Genomic DNA, 24,719 nt, shown 5'->3' with positions numbered 1-24,719 from the left:
ATACTATTAATATGTAATTTTTTAATTATGCTACTAGATATAATTAAAATAATTATTATAAAATAAATACTTGTAAAATTACATCAATACTGTTAACATATAATTCACTAATAATACTACTATTAAACATATAATTAAACACATGATTAAACAAAATTTTATAATTAAATGTAGTTTACAAAGGCAACTTAAATGCAATGAATAATACTGCATAACAATCTATTAAAACCAAAATGACTCTTAACATAAAAGAATCACCTATTCCCTAAGACCCCTAAAAATCCCCTAAATGAAAATAAGAAAGAAGTACATAGGGTTTGATCCAATACAATACACCCAAAAAAAGGACTAAACAAATATGATAATAAAGGTACATTCGTAGCACACCTTACAATGCTACCCCCCAGAAAAGAGCAAGAAAGGGGTAGGGGGCTGACTGATTTTAATTATGAAAAACGTGGTGCACCATCGCGCTGGTAATTACGCTTGTGCAAATGTATCATGAGACGCAAGAACAACGACGAATTCGTGACTGAGAATGCAATGTTACAAAAAAAAAAAAACGAGAAGAAACAAAAATGAACGAACAATGAAACCGGTCGGAGGAAATAATGTAAATTCACAGTACCCGAAACAATAACCCTTGAGCGTCGCTCGAAAACACTCTGGTTATCCCTTGCCACTGCTTGCTTCTGGGCTGAAGGGGGTGGAAAAGGAGGAAGAAGAGTCGACGTCGCGATCATCTTTGACCCTAAATCCTTGCGCCACGTCGCAAACTTCGAGGGCTGATTTACTGCTTTACCATAAAACTCCAATCAATCTATCGCTTATTACACTGTGCAAGTTTATAAAAATACGTCAACATTCTGTACACTTTTTGCATTAAATTTCATTTGTGTGCTAAGAAGCTTCAAGGTCAGAAATCTTTCAAATACTATTTTTTTCATATGGTATTTATTTCCGATTCTGAAGGATTATTTATTGCGATGTGAAAAACTATACGTTTGCTGAAGGTCCAGAGTGTTTGTGCGATGAAGAGTTTCGTTCGAGGTCACAAGAGCAGTCCAAATCAAATCTTACACTTTTAATCACGTGTATCTACAAAATCATAATAACGATTTATGTTGGGCCTAAAAGATTCTAATCGGTCTATGATTCATTAACGCACTTAAATTATAAAAACACATATGTGTATACATTATGCATATGAGTACATGTTGTATAGAACAAAATTGATTTATATGCTGAGGAATTTCAAGGTCACAATACGAATGGTGACCACACTCAGGTTGCTATCAAATTCGGTATTCATGTTACATACACACTGGATACATTTACGATACCTCAAAGTCTACAAAATAAACTGGATCTCAGAGATTACAAGACTTATTTACAGACCCCATAAAATACATAAATACCGACATGCAAGGTATATTTTATATATCATGAAATACATAAATATAATCGATATATAACATATTTTGGTTTACATGATTTGAACAAGACAGCAATTGAACAGTTGACTCCATCTTGCAGAGGAAGGATACACAAAATAAGGAGTAAAGGGTAGATTTTCTTATTTCGCATAGTTTGCATAAATATCTGTATTCTAGCAATGACCGAATGAATTCCCACTAGCTTAACATTCCCATACAAAGCTCTCCATCCGATTAATACCAGAACACTATCCTGCAGGAGAGTCAACGGTCTTCCTACCTCCCCTATGAGCACCCGTTCCTCTCCACCTCGAAGCAGCCGCGAAAGTAAGTAGTGAGTGAGCGGCATTCAAGGGTTGGTGACTGTGGGAGGTAGCTCGAACGGCAAGCAACGAACAGAAAAGGAAGAAAGATTGGGAACGAGTGTCGAGGGTAAAAGAGAAGAAAGATGGTGGAGGGTAGGAAGGTAGGGTGGGTACCGAGGGTACGGCCAGATTTTAACGATTCCTCTGCCGCGGAGTCTTAAGAGAAAGAATGGCGGGGATGGGTGAAATGAGAGGAGTTGGCGAGGGTGTCGAGGAGATGTGGGAGGACGGCGCGGAAAGAAGAGAAAAGGGAGCCTTTAGGAAAAGACGAAGAAGGAGGGCCGGAGAAGTGGGAGAAGCAGCCGGGGGGGTGAGGAGATCGCGGTGTGGCGGTCGGCGAGGGTGAGTGTGGGGCGAAGGACGTGAAATGAAGAAATTCTATCTACATTTCCAACCCTTCATGCAACGTCTTACCCCCTTCGCCGCCGAAACCTCGCACCGTCCCTCCTGGTCCGTTCTCTTCTTTCTTCCGCTTCTTCTTCTTCTTCTTCTTCTTCTTCTTCCGCTTACTTCGTTCCTTCGACTGCCTAACTCCCTTCTCCTCATCCCAACGAGTAACCCGACCAACCTCCTCGCGCTCGCTTTCTCTTCGCGATGTCCCCTCGATCCGCACAGCCCGCGAGCAACCACCCCGCTGAGACAATACCAGCAACTCAAACCCCGGCCTCGGCCCGTCTTCTTCGCCTTCTTCATCCGTCGAACTCTTACCCTGCCGTCCGTCTCTCCTTCTTCCGCGTCCGTTCATTTCCGTCTCCTTCGCTCCGTCTAACCCCTTGAAGACCGGTATCGCCACCCACCACCGTCAGCATCGCAACTACCCGAAGAGAGCACGGCAAGCAGGGATTCCTTCGGAGCTTTCTTTCGTCCCTTCTCTCTCGGACCCTTTAAACCTGCCCTCGTACCTTCCTCGTCCTCGACGATGCTCGCCGGCGCCACTTCTTTCTCTTTTCTTAAACACAAAAGCGAAAATTTTGCTTATTAGAATATTTCCAGGTGGTGTTTCCTCCCCCTCGTCTTCCTAGAAGGCTGCACCACCCACGCGACGTCCCTCTTTCCTCGACAACGTTCAAACCCTGTGCCTTTCGTCGTCATCGTTCTCCTTGGTCCGAGGAAGGGCAGGGGTAGAGCCCGTGCACTCGAGTGTGGAGCCACGGGGCTTGCGAGCGCCCGTTCCTTCCGTCCGCGCGTCTAGCCGTTCGTCGCCGACTCTACGGACGCCGTTGCTCATGGCCATTACTATGATTGTGTGCACGGGACTTTAATTATTATTATGGAGCTTTCTGTATATGACGATAACGAGCACCGACATGCCACTTCGGTTGGCTACGTTTACACGCTGTACACGTATGCTGGCCGCACACGCAAACGTTTTGTCGCTTCCTATGTTTTTGCAGCACGCATCTAACAGCGGTGCTTACGTACTCCTGACCTGCTTCGTGTTTGTTTTACTTCCCTACGATATATAGGGTGTTTCAGTTTAACTTTTTATTATTTATTTCATTATCTGTTTCTATTTATTGAAATTTCGGTAGGTTTCTAAATTTATTGTTACTATTACTTCTAATGAGAGTAGCAGGTTCATTGACAGACATGCTATTAAGCATTTTTAATTTTATATTGTTTGGGAAGGAGTAGACTTTCGTTATATTGCCAAATTTATAAGAATTTTATTCACGTTGTTATTCAAACAGATTTAAAGGGAAAAATGTTAATTGCCGTTCTGTTCTAATTGATGAATTAGATTACGAATGGAACGTTAAATGCTGAGCGTTAGATAGCCATGCGTTAGTTACCTCGCGCTATATGGCCATGCATTAGTGGAATATTACATGTATTCCATTTGTTTCATATTTACCTAACATTTTATTAAATTTTGATTAATACGTGTTTCATAATAGTTTATTTTAACATGTATTTTATTTTATTTAGATTTGTTAGTTATGTAATTATGAACTAATTATATACTGACACTAATTATTCTGTTTTAGCATTGTTCTGTATTAGTTACGTATTTCTATTTCAATGTTAGTACAATTACCGTATATGAATTTACTGTAAATTACGATTTCAAATTTTCGCGGGCTTACAACGCGGTCACGTGGTCATCCGTAGGGCTTTGACATCAGTGAATGAAACTCTCACGTTCAGCGTCCGACTGAACAAAAATAAAACACAAAGACGTACGATGTGTTATTGGGCTAACATATATTGAATACGGACAGTGATAGATAAATTTAAATTCGGTAACGGATTCATAATTGATTTCACAAATAGAGTATTGAAGAAAGGAATCGAAATCATTAAGTAGTACCTTTAATTTCAAGCACCGCATAAAAGATAAATTTGCAAGTAACAATAATATTCTAAATAATTGTATCTCAATATTTTGTCACATTTTAATGCATGTAATTTTCATATTCATATGTAATATATGTAAACAGTAAATTTTTAATTCTATTATGTGATGAATTCAAAAACATTAAATTTTTAATAATAGTCCTAGTTTTGATTAAAATTCTAAAAATCGGTATAGAAATTAACTAATTGTTTTTATACCAAATTGAAATTTGCTAAAATGACTTAAAACATCAAACTCATTTTGTATAATTCGCCCCTTCTTAAGATAAATAAATCCTCAGAAGAATAGAAGTTTCGTATTCTTGTATCGAACAATTAATTACAATAAAGTTTCCTACTTCTGTATTACTGCTGACTTCAAAGAACGAAGAGAGTTTTCTCGCACACTAGAAATTCAGTTCGCATAAACTGTGAAAAAGGGAGTCGATTCATTCTTCAAACACGTTCACCAATTTTGACTCACTCTGTAAATATCTTCCTGATCTGAAGCTAATCCCAGGATGATTACGCGATTGATTTACAAGTAGAACGCATAAATCGGAATAAGTAATTTCCAGAAGCGTTGGTGGTTTTTAGGAAGCAAAAAATATCCCGAAATATTTGCCACGAAAGACACGGTATAAAGGTTGGCGTGATGTAAGATACCGAATGATAGGGGGAGAACGTGTTGTTGAAAGAGAGAGGCGAGACTGTAACAAACAATGGAAAGGTAGTCTTGGCAGACAATAGCTCGTGTGGAACAAACACATCTTACCGTTTCTTACCCTCTCCTGTCTCCGCCAACCCCCCAATGTCAGTGTCCCCTCATGCGCAAGCCACCGCACCGTTTCGGGCTACATCCTCCTCCGCACTTCACATACTTACGTTTTTAAGCTTTAAAAGCTCTATTGCTCCGCCGTGTTCTATACACAAACGGGAACAATAGGGTGGACAGAAGAACTCTGCACGCAAACAATGATACACTGTAATTTTTGTGTAGAACGGTAATGGGCAACTGCGCGGGCGGGGGCGCACGCAATTCGAGATTTCTATGCTTTTCTGAGCTTGTGAGGAATGGATATTTGGAAGTTTGTCTCCTTATTTCTAATTTGATCGAAATTGTTATGTTTCAGTGAGAAATTTAAATTTGGAAGTTTGACGGTCTTACGATTTTGTACTTATTTCTAAAATTCTAGATTAGGGCTGTGAAAATTTGAAGGCTTGAAAATTTAAGATTTTTTTTTATTTTTGAATACTTAACGCTTTTGAATTTTTTTATTCTTAATTTTCTGGTTTTGTAATTTTTGTAATTTTTGGATTCTAAATTGTTAAGTTCTCAAGTTGTTACTTTCATAGTTCAACATCTGAATATTTCTAAAATTCCGAAATTCTAAACTTGGATACTTTTATATTTCTAAACTTGTACATCCCTAGACCTTTGAATTTAAAAATTGTTAAAGCACTAAAAATTTCCATTTTATGAAAAATAGACAAGTTTACATATTTATGAATTTAAAGCTTTACAAATCTGTCAACTTACCAATTTATTAATTTACCAATTTACCGATTTATTAATATACCAATTCACCAATTTATTTATTTATCAATTTATAAATTTACTGATTTACTAACATACTAATTTACCAATCTATCATTCTATCAATCTATCAATCTATCAATCTATCAATCTATCAATCTATCGATCTATCGATTTATCGATCCATCAATCTATCGATCTATCAATTTATCGATCTATCAATCTATCGATCGATCGATCTATCAATCTATCGATCTATCGATCTATCGATTTATCGATCCATCAATCTATCGATCTATCAATCTATCGATCTATCAATCTATCGATCTATCAATCTATCAATCGATCGATCTATCAATCTATCGATCTATCGATCTATCGATTTATCGATCCATCAATCTATCGATCTATCAATCTATCGATCTATCAATCTATCGATCGATCGATCCATCGATCCATCGATCCATTGACCCATTGACCCATTGACCCATCGATCCATCCATCCATCGATCTATCAATCCATTAATCCATCAATCCATCAATCCATCAATCCATCAATCCATCAATCCTTCAATCCATCAATCCATCAATCCATCAATCCATCAATCCATCAACCCATCAATCCATCAATCCATCAATCCATCAACCCATCAATCTATCAATCCATCAATCCATCAATCTATCAATCCATCAATCTATCAATTTAACAACTTATCAATCTACCAATCTACTATCACACTAATTTACAAGCTTTCAAATATTAAAACTTCTGAATATCGATATGTTCAAAATTCAAAATAACCAATAAACCGCATACCAAAATTTTAAACATCACAATTTTGTATTTTTCTCGTTTGTAAATATAAAACTTGATTTCAAATATATTTTATTGTAAAGAAAATTAATAAATATGTACCGAAGTTTCCTCGTTTACCAGTGGTACCGTGACAATTATTAAAACTCTCTCGGCTGTGTCGTTTTTATCGACAAAGGATCGGAAGAGAAAGATTTGAGATTCGTTAAGAAAAGAAAGAAAATGAGAATTGTTTCGCTGGTCTCGAACTAACCTTGTTGCAAGCAACCCACCGGAAGGGTATAATGTCGATACCGCTTTCGATTTCTGCTTCATCAAGACCTTTGTCACACGATGGATGTCGCGTTTCTGTGAAACACGTTTAATGTTCCGTTCGTGTCCCGTGATATTTGGCTTATTAGACATAATTATGCGTGAATTCCTATTGTGATTTTCGATAAAAGGCTCGAACAGATTCTACCCCTTTGTTGTTTAAACAGCTACGCTTCATTGAACATTAAATGCCGAGGAAGAATCTTGTAAATACTCTTTTCTTTCGGAAACACGAGAGTTTTATGTACACTGTGTTTAAGGCGATTGTGAATTCGGGATAATTATGTTTAAGGTAATTCAAGGATATTGCGTTATGTAGTTCAAGGATATTATCAGAATTGGAAGGTATTGTATATTATAGTATTATAATAACATAATTATATCATTAAGTAGCATTATGTCATATAAAGTCATATAATATTAAAATGTCATAATGTTATTCGAGAATGTATATTATAATGATATTATACAATTATAATGATTATTAAATTCAAGACATTCAAACATAATTCGAAACATCATATATCACTATGTAATACAAGGATAATATATATATACACAATTATATGTTTAATTAAGAAATATTATACATTATAATCATATTATTTAAGCATAACATATATGACATATATTACTGTTACATATGTCAAGATTATCATATGTTATAATTATACAATGCATTATAATTACATAATTCAAGAAAATTATATACCACTATACAATTCAATAGTGTTTATTATAATTATATAATTGAAGGATATTATGTATTATAATGATATTATTTAAACATGTCATATATTATAGTTACATAATTCAAAGGTATTCGATCATCGCTCCTTGACATATGTATATTAGTACTAAAAACTGCGTAATATTAAAAAAACCTAATGACAATCAGAAATAGCAGCACAAAGCACGATAAAAAGAAAAAACGAAGGAAAGTGCGTATGCAATCGGCCAACTACTCGAGAAGAAAGTTGTCAGGAAGATCCGGAAGGCAGCCTCAGATAATTGCAGATAGCTGTGTTGTGTGTGATTGTTGATGCTACACACTTTCGCTAGGGCCGGGGTTTAGATAAAGGGAGTCCACGTCGACACAGATTACCGACTGTGTGACGCAAACACGCGAACAAAGAAGGGGAAACGTTCGAGGAAAAAGGGGGTGTATTAAAGCGTAAAAAGGAGAAAAAAAATAGCTGTAACGAAGAAACAGAACATTCGATCCTTGTAGAAACAAAGTAAAGATGTTTAATAGCGATTTTCGTCAAACTTAATGTATCAAATTAATTAAATAATTTCTCTTTTTAAAATGATCACGTATCTAACGCACATAACTAAACACATTTATTACTTTTCATGTACATTTGTCCTTTTTTTAATATACAAGCAGAATTATTATTGCGTAACAAGATATTAGAAAGCAAGAGTTCATCCACAAATCACCATTTTATATTTTACCACATCTTCTCAGCAGTGCCAGTAACACCTTTGATCATCCCTTAATCCTTGAAGCGGTAAACAATTCATATCAAACAACTTCCGGAACAACCTATAAAAGCGGTAAATTATTCAACCTAACATCAAAATACAGTAAAGCCTCGATATTTTCCTGCGATCTTAATTCTTAACAGTTTCGATCCTGGAGGTAGCAGGTGCCGCTGGACCGTGACAAAGCGAAGGCGTAAAACACATTTTAAAGTCTAAGAAATACATCTTTGTACAGTCAACAACAAATCCGAATTCCGTAGGATAGCAACCAAGTTTTTGGGAGATTTTGCAATTTGATGGGGTTTGGGAATTTGGGGATTTAAGGTCGAGGATTTGGGGACTCGAGAATATAGGAATTAGGTGTACTAGTTTCGCGACACAGGTATTTGGGGGTGTAGGAATTTGAAGGTTTAGGAATTTGGGGGTACATATTAGGAATTTGGGGATTTAAGGTCGAGAATTTAGGGACTTGAGAATATAGGAATTAAGTATACTAGTTTCGTGACACAGGTATTTGGGGGTGTAGGAATTTGAAGGTTTAGGAATTTGGGGGTACATATTAGAAATCTGGGGATTTGGTGACATAGGAATTTTGGAGTCCAAAAAGTCAATCTTGAAGTTTGGGCATGCTGAATTATGACATTTGAAGATGTGGAGATTTGTCAATTTTGGGATACAGAATTTTGGGAATTTGTTCCTTTAAGTAATGGAGATATAGTGATATGAGAATCTAGGAATTTCTGAATTTAGATATTTGAAAATCTAGGTATATTTGAGAAGGCAAATTTTGGGACATAGATACTTAAGAATAGTGCGGTTGAGGGACTTCGAGGATTAAGAATTTGGGGATGAGATATTTTGGGGTCATCGAATTTCGGGATTTTGAGATTTGCTTATAATAGATATAGTAAACTAGGAATCTTTTGATGTCGGTATTTGGGAATATAGGAGTAAATCTAGGAATTCTTTGATACAAATATTTGTAGTTCCAGGTATTCGTGGGATCTTGGTGAAGATCTAGGACTTTGAAATGTGGGATTTAGGGATTTAGGCAACTAGAAATTTAAAAGATCTAAAATATGGAATTCTAAGGATTTAGTGACCCAGAATATTAGAAAACCTAATGCACATATCGTTACTCAAAAGAAGCTATTACACCCGTGTACCTAATATCAAGATCACGCATATCATTCGAGCAGGCATAAGATTCCACCTCCACATTCGCTCTCCACATCAATACAAACAAATCTAACACAACCTAAACAAACATTTACATCCTCTCCCTCCAAAAATCCCTTCCTCCACAAAATCTGTTTCAAAACACGTTCCAAGCCATGCAGCAATAAAACCCCTTCCGCGACTAACATTTACAAGCAAGCTCGATTCACCTATCAGGAGCACATCTCGCGAAACAGATCGATGACAAAGTAGAAGATCAAGAGCGAAGGGACACAAAGAAGTAGAACGAGGATGACTCTCACAATCAGCGAGCGGCGAAGCAGGGGGAGGAAGAAGAAGAAAGGAGGCTGTAAGAAGCGTCACGTTTTCTTAAAACTCGTCCCGCGCCAGTTCCAGGGAAGACACCCTCACACCAAGAGGGTAGCAGATCGTCGAACTCTCTTCGTCGTACCCTTCGTATCCGGCTGCGTGCTCTCATAGGCGCCAAGCGTTGATGAGTCGCGGCAGGAAGACGCGGAGAGGAAACGAGGGCGTGTAGAAGTCTTCGGGGCGAGGGGAGCCAGAGGTTGGATGATGTGGAGGAGTTGAAACGAGCCCGAACAGAACGAAGGGAGAGTATCAAGGACAGTGGACAGAAAAGGAACGTAGACAGAAGGGTGGAACGAGTGAGAGACGGAGGTGGCGGAGGTGGAATTAATGCACGCACCGGGCCACGCACCCAAACCCCTTACAAGCAAGCCAGCCTACTTCGTTATACGACAAGTATAAGAGGAGAGCACAGAGACTTTTATTGATCGCCTGGCAAAAACTCAGGAACCCTCATTTCGTGCTCCGTACCCCCGACTCTTTACCCGCCAACCCCCCCACCTACGCCCACCTCGTCGTTCCCTTTTTTTGACGAAAAAGTGGGCTGCCGATGGATGTCGTCGTTCCTGATACGGATGCTCATCTTACCCTAACGATAATCTTTCACGCTCTGACCCTCGGCATCCGGGAAATGCTGCAAACTTCAAGACCTATTACTTGTACGTGGAAGACGACGAATTCGTCTGATGAGGTCTGCAAATTTTTCGATTCTTCGATCTTTTAGTGTCAAGGTCTTTAGCGTAGAATCTTCTGCATTTAAATAATACATGTAATGATCTTGAATGATGCCATGAATAATTTGCCACGATATTTGAATAATATCGACGTTAGGTAGTATCTTAAATGACACTTTGAACATCTTTATGCAATATCTTGAGCAAACTTACATATTCCAGATATCCTTGAATAATACCTTAGATAATACTTTATAGCCTTAAGTAATGTTAAACAACATCAAATAATTTTGTATAACCTTCATAGCTAAAATAACCTTAAATGCTTACTAAAGTATTTAATATGCACATGTAACATGTGGAAGAATATGCAATACCTTGAACAAACTTACATATCTCAAATATCCTTGAATAGTATCTGAGATAACATATTATAGCCTTAAGTAATCTTAAACAAACTTAAATAATTTTTGAAAACCTTTATAGTTAAAGTAACCTTAAATGTATGCTTAGTATTTAATATGCATATGTAACACGTGGGAGAACACGACGAAGAATATGCAGTACCTTGAACAAACTTACATATCTCAAATAACCTTGAACAATACCTTAGATAATACATTATAGCGTTAAATAATATCAAACAACCTCAAATAATTTTTTATAACCTTCACAGCTAAAATATCCTTAAATGCTTACCAAAGTATATGCATATGTAACATGTATGAAAATGCAACGAAGAATTAAATAAGATTTAAAAATGTATTGTATGAAAATGACGAAGAAACTGACTGTGTAATACGTAAAAGAAGAGGAAAAAAATAGAATGTAAATTCGTGTTCGTTCAGTTTCTGTCTTTAGTCTTCTGTAACCCTTTCCCTTTCAAAGAATCACCCCTTATGCAACCCCTTTACCCTCCACCGTCTTACTCTGTCCTTTCTTGTACGAGCTCTTTTCATCTTTTGCTTCTGATCTTGTCTACCCTGATGCTTCTTACTCGCACCATTATCTGCCACCTGCGAGGGTGAAGAATCCCGGGGTGACAAGGGTGGAACACTTGGACAGGCCTGGGGTACACTAAACGCGAAATTGTACGTTTCTATCTTCAGGAATGTATGCAAAGCTTCCTGCATCCTCTGCATCCCTTACTGCCCCCGTTTTGCACCCCCTTCTAACCTTCTTCTCGGTAATTCTCTTTTGTTTCTGTCGCGGCTCGAGGAACTTGTGGACGAAAGGGTGAACGAGAAAATTGTATCATAATCGATTTACTGAATGGTCGCTTCTTATTGCTGTTATATTAATTTGATAGTTCAAATTTGATTACGATTAATTAACATTTTAAGGGTGAAAACAGTGAAGTTTTCGAGAACAGTTCGGGGTGTTATAGATAGGATTTTTTCAGCTAACTGTTTACTGTTATTAAGTTTTTTAGAAACATTGTATAAGATTGTACTTGTAGAATTTTCTTTTACTTTTTTAGGAATAATGGAGATATGGGAGCTGATAGGAGATATGAGAGAATATATGGAAGAGGGGTGTGAGGATTCGGTGAGATGGAAATTGAAAGAATTGGGACTTTTGGATAGTTGAGAGTAGGGATGTTTTAAACTGGAGAATTTGGAGATTTGGGGAGTTTGGAATTTAGGGAATTGAGGATATGAGAACTTTGGGATTCGAGAATTTGGGGATTTGAAGAAATGGGAAATTTTGAATTTGGGAAATTTAGAGTTTGGAAATTTGAGAGTTTCAGAAGTTGACGACTTAGGAATTTAGAAACTTAGGAGCTTAGAAATGTAGGAACTTAGGAAGGTGAGAATTTAGGAAGGTAGGAACTTAGGAATGTAGGAACTTAGGAATGTAGGAACTTAGGAATGTAGGAACTTAGGAATGTAGGAACTTAGGAATGTAGGAACTTGGGAATGTAGGAACTTAGAAATGTAGGAACTTAGGAACGTGGAAACTTACGAATGTGAGAACTTAGGAATGTAGGAACTTAGGAAAGTGGGAACTCAGGAAGGTGGGAACTTTGGAATGTGGGAACTCAGGAAGGTGGGAACTTTGGAATGTGGGAACTTTGGAATGTGGGAACTTAGGAATGTAGGAACTTAGGAAGGTGGGAACTCAGAAAGGTGGGAACTTTGGAATGTGGAAACTTAGGAATGTGGGAACTTAGGAATGTAGGAACTTAGGAACGTGGAAACTTACGAATGTGAGAACTTAGGAATGTAGGAACATAAGAAGGTGGGAACTTCGGAATGTGGGAACTTTGGAATGTGGGAACTTAGGAATGCAGAAACTTAGAAATATCAGAACTTAGAAAAGTAGAAACTTACGAATGTAGGAATTTAAGAATGTAGGAACTTAGAAATGCAAGAACTTAAGAGTATAGAAACTTAATAATATAGTAATTTAGTATAAGAATTCAGAAATTTAGGAATGTAAAAATACGAAATTTCAGAAATTTACAAATCCAAAAATATATTTTCAAAATTAAAAATTCAATAATTAACAATAACAATTAAAAAATGAAAGCGCTCCTAAATTTCCATAAACACGCATATCCCAGTTATGTCATAAACTAAATATTTCCGAAATCTTTCATACAACGCATAATTTCGACCACATTTAATATGTACAATTCAGGTGACCCAATTTACATAACCTCTCCAATAAGCGACATTTATTAGGAAATATTCTTCGCGTTTCATCATTTAGCAGCATACTTGAAAAGGAAAAAGATTGACTAGAAGGCAGTCGTATAATGTCTTTCAACGATCGTTCGGAAATGTATCGTCTCTATAATCTCGTTTCTCGAGGGTACTTTACCCATCCCTCCGCGGTATGCTCGTATCAAACACGGTAAATCCTGTTCGACCACAAATAGCGTTATTTCCAGAAAGTCGGAAACTTTGAAACGCGACCGAAATACGATGGATCAAGGATGGAGGAGGTTAAAACGTGGCGGATCCGACTAACATTTCTTAGCGCTGTTTAGAAATTCGCTCGGACACGCGAACTATCGCGATCTGATTTCGTTTTATTTCTTTCCGGCTTCTTTTTATCCCCATCTGTAATCTCAGACTTCTCGTGAACTACACCTGTGGACACTTTCTATATACGTAGATACTTTTATAACACATGACGAATAAAATGAGATGTGTTTGGGTGATGTTTGATTTATTGCATACACCGTTTTTACTGGGCTCGTCGATCTAAATTATCAATTTTATAATTATTAACATTGTTATGCACTCAGATTTTCAAACTCTATTCAAATTTTTCACCGTGTATCTGAACTCACAATGAGTATCATTCTACCTAAAAATATATAAATTTCAGCAAATAAAAGTATAAAAAATCTAAAAGTATTTAGATTACCCCAACCAGAACGTATTGTCGGTGTATAAACTCGGTATTATGAAGGATAGTATACCTAAACTAGGGCTTGATGTGATAATTAACTGTCGAAGGGTGCAACCGGGTCAACTGTAACCCAACCTTCGTATTCTTCACAAAATTATTTACACGGTTACATACTCAGATTTTTAAATAATAAGCATTTACAATACCTAAGAAAATCGCTTTATTCTATTCAAAGTTGTCATTAACTACCTGTACCCATAATGGGTATCATGGTACCTAACGCTAATTTCAATACATAAAATACAAAAATATTCATACTATATTTAATAGCCGGTTCAGGTAATTGAGACCCTTGTATGAAAATTATACATCTAAAATTATTGTTAGTATAATGTTTAACATTAATATTTGCGACGGTACATAAAAATTGTTTCATTTAAATAAATATAGCATAAAAATATTTAAATGCATGTCATTTTCCTAGGTAATTTTTACATTATTTTTCATCTCTATATTTGCAAAATTTCAAATAAATTTTTTTGTGTTTAGTTCATTGCTTATGTTGCTTTTTGACTGAATCTGTGTGATGGATTCGTGTGAAAATTTTAGTGTCAGTCAGGAGTTAAACGGACATATAAAATAGACACGCGAATTTCTCATAATAGGTTAAAATCGTGTGGACATAAAGGGTGTCAAAGGGGTGAATGTGTAATTGCACTTGTCCGGCTGCCATCTTCTCAGCTCCCAGCGGTATATTGTAACATGTGCAGGACACGGAACGGTTAATACATGTATAAACAGTTTTTTGAATTACAAAGTGATCTTAAGTTAACTGCGTTTGTCGAATATAGCCGTTGATCCAAAACTTTATTTCGAAGCGATTGACATTAAGGAATTACTCACTTTTTTAGCAAAATAAAAATGTAATTCTTTCTCGTTTTACTTCAGTTTTCCGTAAAAATAACAGAATTTGCCCTACGTTCGATGTGTGTACTTATCATTGGTTTTATTTATGCATACAAGGAGAAATGTTCAAAAGTATATTCCGTAGTTAATTGGTTTAGGTGTTGCTTAAACTTCGTCTTTCAAAATGCTTGAGTATAACATTAATCGTACACAATATTCATTGGGTACAACATACAACATTTTGTACTCTGTGCGGGCTTGGTTAAAATTTCATTATATTTCAAAATACTGTAGGGGTGATTACCAACATTTCCAATGACCAATCCACACAACTGATTTTCGACAAGTCTGTCAATCGCAAGATTTAGTTACGTACAAGAAATTTGAAAGGGAAACATCGGTACCAGTCGACCAATTTCGACAGAAAGTAAGAACAACATATTATTTATATAAATCCATAGTATCATATATAAAACAGACAATAATATTTTATTTTTGGAAGTTTGAAAATTACAAATTATCAAATTTGAGAATTTATAGATACAAACTTTGAAATTGGGAAATGCATTTGGAAATTTCAAAGTTCCACAATTTGTTTGACATTTCATACCTCTCATATCTGATGACCATAAAATTTTCGCGACATATTCCACAAAAGTTTCGCTTCAAAAGGTGTGATGACCTTAAAAATACTATAAAAGTCACTTTAATAGTATTATTTTTATTCTCAAAAAATATAAATGGACCTCATACATCCTATCAAGTTACTTTTCTTTATCTTCAACGAGAGAGATAATTTAGATTCGATTTAAAGTTAATATCCTGTTTAGTTGAGTAATTGTCCCATGATTTCTAATTGAAAGTAGTATTATGAATATAATACGACTCAATGAAGGAAAAACCAAAGGATCGATAATATATTGATTGGTGCTTTCGATTTATTCCGTTCGGTTTTTTTTCTTTCGCTCTTTCACCGTTGATCTAGATTTACTGAAGCGTCTCGCACTAGTTTCACAGTACCCACGGAACATTTTATATCTTCTAAAGTTAAACCGTGCCACTTCTGACGAACAACTTTCTTCATATATTTTTTTACCATTTTATATCTTATTAGTTTAAATTATTAAACTATGTAGGGTAAATTGCACATAATAGCTCGAGTCATTGAAACATGGAATTTTATTATGTATACAAGAATTATAATTATATCATATTAATACTTAATTGCATAAATATTATGTTCTGTTAAAAAATATTTATATTCTTTCGAATACTTATTTTATTTCGTTAATTACTTTTTAACTTTTTTATTGTGCACTCATAAATTTAATTCTGTGTTTAATTTTTTCAATGATCAAAATTAGTATAAATGCAATAGATTGTGTTTTTCTATTTTTTATTTTTTATAGCATATGTTATTATTATATATACTATATTTAAACGTTAATATTTAAAAAATATACACATATTATTACATAACTTTGTAAACGGTATTTGCATTTAATATAAAGTATTTAATTCTAATTTATCTCTTGTGAAATCAGAAAGTTTAAGCAACGATTAGGTTAAATTAATAATTTTTTGATATGTCGTAAAAATTGCTACTGCGAATAACGTTGCAAGGGTTTTAGTTTGAGGTTAAGTCAGGCTATTTTAGGTTATGTTAAATGTGAGTTAAATTGGTTAGATCATTTCTGTAATACTTCGCAATAATACTCATAATTTTCTAGAATATTGTTAAAATACCAACTTAAGTAGTATTTTAAAAGATTGAAAGTAAATTAAGTTAGATTTATTTAGGTTATGCTAAGGTAAGATCAGGTTAGATCAATAATTTTTTAAAACCTTCGCGATATTACTCATAATTTTTTCATATACTGTTAGGATCATTATTCTAAATATTATTGTCAAGATTTTGATGGAGGATAAAGTTAGATTCGATAAGAAGGGAACATAGGGTTACGTTAAATCGATCATTTTTTAAAACCTTAACAACACTATTCAGGATTGTGACCCTCACAAGCTATTAAAAAGTTATTAGAATCAGCAGTGCCACCCTGTCTGCAAACATTTACATAAAATTACATAAAATAATAAATAAAGATCTGTTTAAAATATTTATACATTACATTCGTCAGTAATTCGACCTTAATTAGATTAAATAGTTAATAAAATTTCAGATTGTTTTAAATTTTAGCTATCGACATGATGAGACTTATCCTCAACTTCAAACTAATTAATTCCTCAACTATTTACTTGTCCATTTTTTCTATTTTTTCACACGTTGCTTCACATTACCAAAATATTAAAAAACACAGATTTTTTAAACTATTCGAAACAATTAAACATGATTTATTATTCCTTCGCTCGTTTTCTAATAAACATCCCCAGACTAATTACAAAGAGTCAACCGTACCTAATATTGTAACCCAACTAAAGTTTCAAAGCCTGAATCACATTATCTTCAGCAATAAACATTCAAACAATTCAGGCATTCGATGGGTCATCGTTTACGTCCTTGAATAATCCCGTGCTACCTCCGTGTAATTAAACCCCCGTAAAAGCTGCAAGGATTTTCGAAAAGACTAATTTATGATCCTCGGGTTGATTGCAAGCACCTTTCCAATAGTACCATTTCAAGGAGATCGTATGTTGAACACGAGGAGGTTGTGTGGTCAGGTGTAGGCGCAGGTAGGCACATACCTGTGCAAACAGAAAAGAATCACCGCAATTTTGAGGAAAGCATAATTGGTGACGCTCCTTGTTTCCAGAAAAATATTTCACCGTAGCGGCATTGTTAGAACGTCAGTTTTATTGAGTTTACCTGAGTCATACGCTTATTGTGACACGGTAACATGACAATTTTAGTCGGATTCGTTACAAAAACATGAAAATACCTGGATTAGTCAGTCGTTTTATGGCGGTTGGAGAAAGTAAAGGATATGTGTCTATGTATAATAAAAAATAACTGTACTTGTCACAGGCCCGAGCCTTATTGCTGAACAAATTATTTTAACGTTTGTTTTATGGCAAAATTCGTCATTGGATTTTGGCGGGAAAACAAATTCTTTTCTGACTTGAAGTTAAGACTCAACCTTATGGTGAATTATTTTGCTGTTTGTTATTTTTTGTTAAATTAAAATTTTTAGACTTTGGAAGGAAAATTAAAATTCTTTTGCAATCATGAAATCAAGACTGAGCCTTATTAGTGATAGATTATTTTTTTGCGTATTATTTTTTGTTTAATTTAAATATTTATACTTTGGAAGGAAAATTAAAATTCTTTTGCAATCATGAAATCAAGACTAAGCCTTATTGGTAATAAATTATTTTGTTGTGTATTATTTTTGTTAAATTTAAATATTAGTTATGGAATTTGGCGGGAAAATTAAAATTCTTCTATCATGAAATCAAGACTGAACCCTGCTGGTAATAAATTATTTCGATGCGTATTTTTTTAATTTAAATATTCGTTATTCGATTTTGGCAGGAAAGTTAAAATACATTTTCTGTCGTGTAGAAAATCTGAATTAAACCTTATTGGTGTTAAAGAAATTAATTTAATGCACGTTATTTTCTGTTAAACTTAAATATTCATTATTGAATTTTTAAAACGTGTAACTTTTTAGTTTAATTTCTCAACATGTTCTACATTATTTATGTAAGGTTAAATTGATGAATAATACGTGAATTTTTAATGTAATTATTATGCAATCTCGTCTACTTGAATGTGGATAATTTATTTAATAATATATATTAATTAATTAATATTTTATGGAAATTATTCACAAAAATTGAAAATTATTTAAAAGTTTGCTACAATAATTCATAGAAATGTATGGCTGTTCAGCATAATTTTTATGTAAATTATTTTTTTAAACGTCTATTTTCAATGATAAATTTGTAAAAGTAACTTATAAATGCAAAATGTACTTTGAATATTTGCATCATCTAATAAACAAATCAATTTATTAAACTTTACGTTTTTGATATAACAAAATTGCATATAATTAACATATGCCATGAAGGTAATTTTAAAATTGAACATTTGTTACTAAATTATCAATGTTTATTTATCATATTTCGAAACCTGCAAAATAAACATAAATCGTGAAGCTCACAAAATTGACATAAATCATATAATCATACGAAATAAACATTAATCATCTGAGCACACAAAATTAACATAAGTCATCCAAAACAAACCCAACTAGCATAATCATACAAAACAACCCTAAAATCACGCCATAATACAAAACAAATATAAACTATGAATCATAATCCTCAGCTATTACATCATGTAAGTCCTCACACGTACAAATTTCTAAACACCATAAATACGTAAACATCCACAGTCCACCCCGACAAACAACATCCATAAAAACAGTAAAAGATATGCAGATAGTTCAAAAATCGTCATCAAAAGTCATCGACCTCCTCGGAACGTGCAACCGCAAGAAACATCCCCCTCGAAAAAGACGCTAGGAAGATGAGAAAAAGGAAAGAAGGAATTAGAAGGGAAATCAAGCGACGAGGTAGAAAAAAATAAAGGAACACGGCCAAGAGAAGGAGGCGGACGAAGGAAGCGTAGGAAAATCGAGAAGAAAACTCGACGGAACGATGGTAGGGGGTGGTTGCGAACGCTCCGTCGGTGTAAGCGGGGTGTGGGGGACGGAAGGGGGACGGTCGGGGGGTACAGTTGACGTCGCGAGGGGTTGGGTTGGATAGAGCGTCGCGGCGTTGTCCTCACACGTAGCGGCGCTTTCTTAATCATCATCTGTCTATCTCTCGGCATTAGTCGAGAAGAAAAAGAGGAAGGGTAGCTGACGCGGGGGTAACCTGACGGGCGGAGGAGGGGGTGGCTCCAGGGGGGTGGGAAGGAAAGAAGAAGGTGGATGGAGAAGGAGAAAGAATGAAAAGACAGAAGAAGGAAGGAAGTGGGGTGGCTCGCGAGTAAACGCGCGCGGACCGAAAGAACGAAAGAGGAAAGAGTTTGGCCGTTCGCGTCGGAGAATACCGGACGAAAGGTGAATAAAGATGGAAAGAGTGGCAGAGAAGCGAGGAGGAACGAGGAGAAGGAGGAGAGACACTTCTTACTCCGCCCAGCATCCAAGATGGCGTTGGCAGCGGCTCCCCTCGTCATTAAAATCAATAATTAAAAAATACATCCGTGGGCACCTTCGCTTTTCTAGCGCCTCGTGACGCGTGCTCGGCACCAACCGCCCCCACCAGCCACCCCCGGTATATATACCTGTACACGTTATATAGAAGGCGTATGCGCGGCAACAGGCCGACTGAGAACTACTGGGACCACTTCTTTCGCGGGTAGTGGGGCAACCAGGGGTGATTACGGGGCTTGGAGGGACAACGGGGTAGCTAGAGTGGCAGCAACCCTGCTGGCAGGGGGTGACTCGGAGCCTGTGACTCGTTTTAGGGGGTGTACCGGTACCAGGCTGCACTGCCGAGACCCTTGCAGGGACACCAGGATACTTCCTCGTGGATAACTCGTAATCTATGTTCCTCATCCTCGTACCCTCATATTGACACCGTGTATGAACACCATTGCAGCTTCCGTTACGTTCTGTAACACTAGCGGCCAGCTACCGGTTAACTCCTTGTGTTCGAAAATATTTTTGCTGTTGGAAAATGGCAACCTTAAAACTTCCTATTTGAGTAGCTTAATAAATTTCAATTCAAATAATCATTTTCCTATTATTAATTAATATTATTGTCTGTTTTATATATGATACAATGGATTTATTTAAATATGTTGTTCTTATTTTCTGCCGAAATTGGTCGACTGATATCGATGTTTCCCTTTCACATTTCTTGTACGTAACTAAATCTTGCGATTGACAGACTTGTCGATAATCAGTTGTATGGATTGGTCATTGGAAATGTTGGTAATCACCCCTACAGTATTTTGAAATATAATGAAATTTTAACCAAGCCCGCACAGAGTACAAAATGTTGGTTGTACCCAATGAATGTTGTGTACAATTAATGTTGTTCTCAAGCATTTTGAAAGACGAATTTTAAGCAGCACCTAAACCAATTAACTACGGAATATACTTTTGAACATTTCTCCTTGTATGCATAAATAAAACCAATGATAAGTACACACATCGAACGTAGGGCAAATTCTGTTATTTTTACGGAAAACTGAAGTAAAGCGAGAAAGAATTACATTTTTATTTTGCTAAAAAAGTGAGTAATTCCTTAATGTCAATCGCTTCGAAATAAAGTTTTGGATCAACGGCTATATTCGACAAACGCAGTTAACTTAAGATCACTTTGCAATTCAAAAAACTGTTTATACATGTATTAACCGTTCCGTGTCCTGCACATGTTACAATATACCGCTGGGAGCTGAGAAGATGGCAGCCGGACAAGTGCAATTACACATTCACCCCTTTGACACCCTTTATGTCCACATGATTTTAACCTATTATGAGAAATTCGCGTGTCTGTTTTATATGTCCGTTTAACTCCTGACTGACACTAAAATTTTCACACGAATCCATCACACAGATTCAGTCAAAAAGCAACATAAGCAATGAACTAAACACAAAACAATTTATTTGAAATTTTGCAAATATAGAGAGATGAAAAATAATGTAAAAATTACCTAGGAAAATGACATGCATTTAAATATTTTTATGCTATATTTATTTAAATGAAACAATTTTTATGTACCGTCGCAAATATTAATGTTAAACATTATACTAACAATAATTTTAGATGTATAATTTTCATACAAGGGTCTCAATTACCTTAAGCGGCTATTAAATATAGTATGAATATTTTTGTATTTTATGTATTGAAATTAGCGTTAGGTACCATGATACCCATTATGGGTACAGGTAGTTAATGACAACTTTGAATAGAATAAAGCGATTTTCTTAGATATTGTAAATGTTCATTATTTAAAAATCTGAGTATGTAACCGTGTAAATAATTTTGTGAAGAATACGAAGGTTGGGTTACAGCTGCCCCAGTTGCACCCTTCGAGAGTTAATTATCACATCAAGCCCTAGTTTAGGTATACTATCCTTCATAATACCGAGTTTATACACCGACAATACGTCCTGGTTGGGATACAATCGTACTCCGATTTTCTTTTTGTTCTTATTGTCGTTAAACCTATACACCATTAAATTACAAGAAGGTAAAAAGAAATATATTACTCTATGCGGAAGTATAAGTTTATTCATAATAAGTATGAAATAAGTCTGAAATTATAAGAAAAGTATGACGGTCGCAGTACACTTGATGTAATCAACGTTAAATTAAAATTTAACAATTATATAAAATAAATATTTCTAAAATGTTAGAGTGGAATTAATATTCCATAATGGCGATGGGATCTCTAAAATTAAGGAGGGAGGTCGATATAAACTTTCGAATGCTTTCTAAGAACAGTTTTTTAGTAGTAGCTATTTAATCCGATGACCCATGGCGTCCTTGAATTTGAAGAGAAACGTCGAACAAAACTTTTTGATATCTAAAAACTTTTTCAATGTTTACCATTTTCTTATTCTCTACCTTCTTTTTAAACCTGTGTATTATCGCGATAATAACAATTCATAATTATTAAATAACACTAAAAATTGATATTTTTGAAGAGTTAATCTTATCTGTGGTCGGCCGTGACTTGCGCAACAATGGCGTCCACTTCTTAACTTGTTCTTCGTTTAACCTAAAATGTATCAAACTTTATTTCAAATATTTATTACATTCACAATCGTTCTTTAAATTTAGAAATTATATTTATTCGTAACTGATTGTTAAATGTTCATAAAGTGACTAATATTTGTCATACGCACTTATCAGTACTACGCTCATGCATAGTGCCAAACGAGCGCGGTAATTTAGGAGTTGTTTGCACCCCAAATATTTATGTAAAAAAAAAAAAAATACGTGTTCCCTAATTAACTTTCCTCTTGAAGATTTACTAGATTTTATTTCGATCAGATCAAAACTGATTTTTGTGCACCAAGAAATTGGTCACTTTAGGGGTACTTCACCCCCTAATTTTCACTCCCCTTCCAACATACCTAGGCCAATTTTTGTCTTCTATCGAAAGATACTTTCATACCAAAAATCATTTAAATTACTCCATTGATCTCAAAGATATCGCAATTTTTCCATTTTACCCTCACACTTTGGGGGGTTGTTTCATATCCTAAATATGTTTTACCGCAGATAAAAAAAAATACGTGTCCCCTAATTTTCCATGGATTATAACATATCCAAATTTCAGAAAAATCGGAGAGTGACACTTCGGTAGGTTTACTTTTGAGCTAATTCAACAACGTTTTAACTTATGACTAGAATTTCCTAAAATTCCAGAAACTATTGAACTGCATCTCGAAGTAGGTTATGCTATATAGAGTTCATTTTATTAAAATTTACCGAAATGTAATCATAATTTATTCGGCGAATTTTCTATAATTGTAGAGTATCGTGTGTCGTCGAAGATATTCTATCATGGAAGTACCATTTTGTTGAACAAACTATATTTAGTTTTAGGTTATTTCCCGTCATTAGTTATGTCATATTTTTACATGAATATTTCAATATCTGACGTTCTTCATACATTTATTAATCATTTGCATATTCCTTATAATTCATTATCATAGCTCTTTTCATAAAATTACCATAGTATTAAAATTACTTTCTTACAATAATTTATGAATGATCAAAACCGTTGACTGCTGGATAACAAGTAATCTTTATCAAAGTTTACATTACTGGTTTAATTTTATATATTTTATGACGTTGATTATTTAATTTATATTTATATAATTATTGACTATTATTTATTTGTTTGCATTTGTTTATGTAGATTACTTATATTTATACAGATATCCATAAATGTTAATATATTTATTTATATATTTTCATAAGCATGTGTCAATATTTATTTGCATATGTTTATTTAAATTTATTTATATTTATAGATATATGTAAACGTTAGTTTTTTCTTATATATTTATTTTTATATATTTATACACATTTATATGTGCATTATTATTTATTTTGCATATTCAGATGTATCTCTGTACAGAGGCTCCCTCAATGTTAACATTAAACCAATCAATATAAAACAATCCAACAAACGGATAATTATCCCCAATATAAACAAGTTCCAGTAAACTGATGAACCTCAATCAGCTCGCAGATTCCAAGTGCCGACAATATCGACCCTCGTATAGAAACGCGCCTCGAACGACCCCAAACAAAAGAGGATCCCGACTTTCTTCACCCTAAGACCATAACTACACACTCTCTAAAAGAATCGTCGTATTATGTCGCATAGTCGAAGCAACCCCTTGACAACAGAACGGATTCATTCAGGCATCAAGGAAAATCCTCGGAGCCTCGATTACAAATCCTTCGAGGACTATGTTGTCCTGCGTGAGGGTCAGTAAAGGTACAGGTTGCCGAGCAGGTGTACTTCCTCAGAAACGTAACGATATTTAGGCCATAGGGTTTTCCGTGGGTAGCGTAGGACCCCTAGGTAGTAAAACCATGGTTCATTTAATCGCCTATGTGGATAATTGTCGACAGAAAATGTAGCTTTACCTAAATTTACAATTTCGAGTTTAATAGATTTTTAGAAGATTATATGACAGGTTTTTAGTGATGTAGATATATGGATTTTTATACCTAAATTTTTTTGTTAACCTCTTGGCTTATGAGATAGACGCACGTTATAGTTCAAATGTGACAAACCTAAATCGTATTTGTAGAAAAACCGAATTTTGTAATTTGGTACCAATTGTAATTTGTATAATTGCAAATCGATCGATTCAAAATATATCTAATAGTTCAAGGTTTTTCATTCATTTTAATAGTTATGTAATAATTAGATAGCTTTGACTGACGTAACAAACGAAAAACTTGTAGATTAAATTCTAGCTTTATACTCTAGTTTAA

At 35.0% G+C, this 24,719-nt stretch overlaps 1 protein-coding gene across 1 annotated transcript in view; it reads right to left on the bottom strand.

Annotated features, from left to right (window-relative positions):
* Positions 1 to 283: 283 nt before the first annotated feature.
* Positions 284 to 24,719, bottom strand: part of LOC143264405 (uncharacterized) — a 58,532-nt gene continuing 34,096 nt past the window's right edge. The window contains exon 2 of the mRNA XM_076531434.1: positions 284 to 2,750. Coding sequence (XP_076387549.1) covers positions 2,184 to 2,546 — 363 coding nt within the window. The 5' untranslated portion in view covers positions 2,547 to 2,750 and the 3' untranslated portion in view covers positions 284 to 2,183. The remainder of the gene's footprint in view (positions 2,751 to 24,719) is intronic.

The sequence above is a fragment of the Megachile rotundata genome, chromosome 4 (assembly GCF_050947335.1).
Source record: "Megachile rotundata isolate GNS110a chromosome 4, iyMegRotu1, whole genome shotgun sequence".
NCBI lineage: Eukaryota > Metazoa > Arthropoda > Insecta > Hymenoptera > Megachilidae > Megachile > Megachile rotundata.
The sequence above is the reverse complement of the archived record's forward strand: the minus strand, read 5'-3'. Positions and strand labels throughout refer to the sequence as shown.